We start from the raw sequence: 5,000 nt of genomic DNA on the forward strand, positions 1-5,000 counted from the left end.
ATCAAGTTTTTATCACACCAAAGACATATTGAAACACACACACACACACACACACACATATATATATATATATATATATATATATATATATATATATATATATATATATATATATATATTTTTATCTCGAATCTACACAGTAAACAAACACTCATGATTGAAACGTATAAAAATATATATATATTTTTTTCTCTTTGCAGATGGAGAGATTGCAACACATGTTATATAGTCACAGAGAAACACCACAATATCCTTGAATATAGAGAATGTAAGTAGTTCATATGTTTTTTTGTGTGGAGGAATATATTTTAATGCATGTCTGCGAGGTCTTGTAATTAATGTTTCATTGTCATTAGTGTTATTATCTTTATTAGTGTTATTATTATCAGTAGTATCATTATTAGTAGTATCCTTATTGTTATTATCATTATCATTGTTATTATCATTATAGCTATCATTATTATTATTATTGTTATTATTACTATTATTATCATTATCAGATTATCATTGTTATTTTTATTATCATTGTTTTTTTTTTTTTTACTGATATAATTATTTCTATAATATTGATAATAAGAATAATGATAGTGATAATAATATGATGATATTCACATTTACTATTATCATTGTTATCATTATAATTACCATACTATTCTTAGTGTTATTATTATCAAAAACATAATAATCATTTCCAAACCCACCCTTTCCCACCTACCAACCAACCAACCAACCCTCAAACCCACCCTCAAACCCACACCCCAGCCCAGTGCGAAGCGACAACCGACCTTCAAGCGTTATGCTCAACCATCGACGAAAAAACCTGCTCCAGGACACCTACCCACGAGACATGCGCTTTGAAATGTGAGGGTCGACAGAGTGAGACGTGCCCCGTTCATGATTATATTGAGGCCTAGCGCTTCTGATTCACGTACCGATTGCGTCACCGGAGCTGCACCGACGAGCCTTCACGACTTAGCTCCGAGAACAACGACACAGAACTCGTTTTCCACTACGACCCCTGCGCTGATGATACTGATTTGCATATTGATGTTCGATGTGAGTATGGGGGAGGGTGGGGGGGGGGCTTTTGTGTTTTTGTTTTGTTATTGTTATTTTTTATCTTTTTATTTTTATCTGTATCTATGTCTTTATTCTTTATCTCAATGTTTATCATTATCATTACCATTATTATCATCATCACCATCAGCATTATCATCATCTTCCTAATCCTAATCATCATTCTCATCATCAGTATCACCATTATTCTCTTCCTTCTTCACCTCCTCCTCCTCTTCCTCTGTATCATCATGATTATGATTATGATTATTGTCATTATGAATAAAATTATTGTTACGACTATTATCATTGCTGATATCTTTATTCCAGTTATGTAAGCTGTCATAAATTCATTTTTTATGATTAAATTATACTAATCTTCATTTCTATATCATATTCATTTGTGTATCTATCTAATCATTGCTTTATCTGTCTATTCATATTTATATGTATTTATTCAAATATTCCTCCTGAGCAGTAATAGTAGAATATAATTTTTTACCAATTTTATTATAGGTCTTTTTTCCTTTCTTATACAATCACCTATTCCTCTAAGTATTCAATCACTTATATATCTGATTATTCAATCACTTATCCATCTCACTGTTCAATCACCTATTTATCTAATTATCCAGTCTCTTAATTAATTATCTGCTCATACCCTCCCTTCCCCCCTTACCCCCCCACCCCCTCCTCGAGTAGCAGAAAGGATTGAGTGCGTTGGTACTTGGAGCGAGGGGGACACGCACTTCCTGATGGGGAAACTCGAATCTATCCTTGGAGGTGAGCCTCGATACCGCTGCTTTACCTTCACCGAGGAACAAGACGAGGAGCACCAGTACTCCGTCGGCAGAAGTTCGTCCGAGGCCTGTGGTGCCCTGGGCGAGAGTACGGACAGCTCTTACGAGATATATGGAGAGTCGGTTGGTAAGCTTAGAAGCCCGATTTTTTTTATACAATTTTTTTTATTTTATTTTATTTTTGTGAGTGTTTTTTTATGAGATGTAGGAAAAAGTAGAAGAAAATTATTGGTAAGTTTGGTGGGTCGAGTTTTTTTTTATTTTATGTAGATGTCAAAGGTTTTATGGATATTCCCGTTTAAACATGCATGAAATATATGTTCGGTACTTGATCTACTATGATGTCCTTATGAAAAAATACTATCAATATTATCAAGTGTTAAAGCTGACACTTTTGAGTATGTTCAGGAGAGGCTATGTCCTTTCCTTTACCGAAATACCCTTATACTAAGATTACATTTCAACCCCTTTCTTTCATTCTTTCTCCTAATTCATACATTTCTACTTATTCATCCCTTCCTCGACCTACGTCTAGCACCAGGGAAGCCGATCATCATAGGCTACGACCCGTCCGATAGAGTGAAAATCGGAACGTCCCTGAACCTGACGTGCAGTAGCCAGGGGGGTTTCCCTCACGCCAAACTCACGTGGTTCAAGGAAGGGGAGGCTATCCCTTCGGAGACTCAGCTGCAGGACGACGGGCGTTCCGTGGCGGTCTTAGAGGTCACACTCGAGGGGATGGATAATAATGAGACGGAGTACCGATGTCGTGCTTTCAACTTCGTGGCGGATTTCAATGCAAGTGTTGTTATCCACGTCGAGCCAGGTGAGGTTTTGGGTCGCGTGGTTGAAATGGGAAGAAGGAGAGAATCTGGAAGTAATTGGCTATAACGAAGAGGAGATGAGAGGAAGATGAACGTATTCTTATAGGTTTACATTTTTATACATGTATTCTGTGTTTCTTACACACACACACACACGCACGCATACACACGCACAAGTATACATACACATACACACACACACACACACACACACACACACACACACACACACACACACATATATATATATATATATATATATATATACATACACACACACACATATATACATATACACACACATATACATCCATACATAAATAAATTCAACTCAAGCATCCTAAACGAAAAAAGACCAACCTCATCGAGTACCTACCCTTCCCCCTCCCCCCACAGCCTCCCTCCCCTCGTTCGAGAACATCATGGTTCCGAAGGTCATAGCGGTCGAGGACGAGACAGCTTTCCTCCCTTGCATCAGGACACAGGAGGATGAGGACATCAAGGTATAGAGGATTCTATTTTTGTGTATTAAAGAATCTTATAGTTATGATTAGACACAGGAGGATGAGGGTATCAAGGTATAGAGGATTCTGTTTTTGTGTTTTAAAGAATCTTATAGTTATGATTAGACACAGGAGGATGAGGATATCAAGGTATAGAGGATTCTGTTTTTATGTATTAGAGAATCTTATAGTTATGATTAGACACGGGAGGATGAGGACATCAAGGTACAGAGAATTCTGTTTTTGTGTATTAGAGAATCTTATAGTTATAATTAGACTAGGGTGTTATAGTTTTTTTTATGTATTAGGGATTCTTATAGTTGTTGTTAAAGTGGGATTAAGCTAGAAGAAATTGGAATATGTTTTTTTTATGTATTATGAATATTTTATGTATGATTATAGTAACATTAAGATGATTGATATGACAGATAGTCAGTGTTGATTTCAATTTTGATAATGGTGATAGTTATAATAATTAATTAATTAATCAGTAATAAAAAGTTTTAAGAGGAATGACAAACATAAGGAAGGAAGGAAAGAAAGATGGAAAATAGAAGGAGAGGAATGATAATATGAAGAAAAATGAGAGACAAGGAGGAAGAGGAAGAAGATGAAAAAGATGAAGGACAAGAAGGAGAAGAAGAGGAGGAGGAAGAAGAAAACGAAGAGGAAGAAGAAGAGGAAGAGGAAGAAGAATAAGAATAAGAAGAAGAATAAGAATAAGAAGAAGATGAAAGAGGAGGAGGATAAGGAGAAAAATAAATATGAAAGTAAAAGATAGAAATAAAAATAAAAAAGAAGAAAGAAAAGAAGAAAAAGAAAAAAGAAAAAAGAAGAATAAAGTGAAAAAGAAAAAGATGGAAAAAAAAATATCCAGGAACCAAACATCAACCATCAACCAACCTACTTAACCCACTTAACCCACTCATCCCCCTCCCCCTTTCCCCTCCCTTCCAGATGGAATGGTTCGACGCAGACATAGAAACCCAACTCACCTTAGGAGACCAGATCCTAACAGACGACAAAAGCCACTTGCAACCCTGGAATAGCAATGGGTTCATGGGCCTAATGGTGCTGGCTGGCTTTGTTGACACGAATTATGCTTGCAACGTGAATGGCAGACGAGTTGGCAACACGACAGCTGTGATTTTGGCTCGTTATCTTATCGGACAGGGAGCTCATGGTTAGTGCTTGTTGTTTGTGTGTGTGGTGTGTGTTTGTTAGGGATGGTATTTATGGTAATGGTGATGGTGATAGCAGTAGTAATGATGATAATGATGATAATGATGATGATAATAATGATGGTAATAGTAATGAGAATGGTAATGATGATAGTAATAGTAAAGATAAGGATAATAAGATAATGATGATAATAATAATAGCAATAGTAATGAGAATGATAATATGATAGTAATAGTAATGATAATGATGATAATGATAATGATGATGATGGTTAAGATGTTGATAATAATGATAATCGTGATGATGATAAAAATAGTAATGATAATGATAATGATAATTATAATGATAATAATAATGCTAGTAATAATGATAATAATAATGACAATGATAACGATAATGATAATAACTATAATAATAATCAAGATAATGATATTAATATCAATAATAGTATATAAAAAATGATGATAATCATAATATGAATATAACTATAGTACATTCCATTTATCCATGAACACTTCCTATAATATAACCCTCCTTTTTTCACTTTTTTTACAATTCAAACCAACTCACATATCACAAAGATAACAAATGCAACACATATGATTCCAATTCCAGATAATTACGACCATTTTGAA

At 34.8% G+C, this 5,000-nt stretch overlaps 1 protein-coding gene across 1 annotated transcript in view; it reads left to right on the forward strand.

Moving 5' to 3' along the window:
- The window catches only part of LOC122246883 (uncharacterized), a 115,029-nt gene that overhangs the window by 95,580 nt on the left and 14,449 nt on the right, over window positions 1–5,000 (forward strand). The window contains 7 exon segments of the mRNA XM_086534326.1: window positions 201–268; window positions 763–1,056; window positions 1,759–1,983; window positions 2,392–2,682; window positions 3,077–3,183; window positions 4,141–4,366; window positions 4,981–5,000. The exon segment at window positions 4,981–5,000 is cut by the window's right edge and continues 87 nt beyond it. Of these exon segments, the coding sequence (XP_086390452.1) occupies window positions 201–268; window positions 763–1,056; window positions 1,759–1,983; window positions 2,392–2,682; window positions 3,077–3,183; window positions 4,141–4,366; window positions 4,981–5,000 (1,231 nt within the window).

This window comes from Penaeus japonicus, unplaced genomic scaffold (genome assembly GCF_977035675.1).
Source record: "Penaeus japonicus unplaced genomic scaffold, GWHDUDI00000001_assembly GWHDUDI00000041, whole genome shotgun sequence".
NCBI classification, from domain to species: Eukaryota; Metazoa; Arthropoda; class Malacostraca; order Decapoda; family Penaeidae; genus Penaeus; species Penaeus japonicus.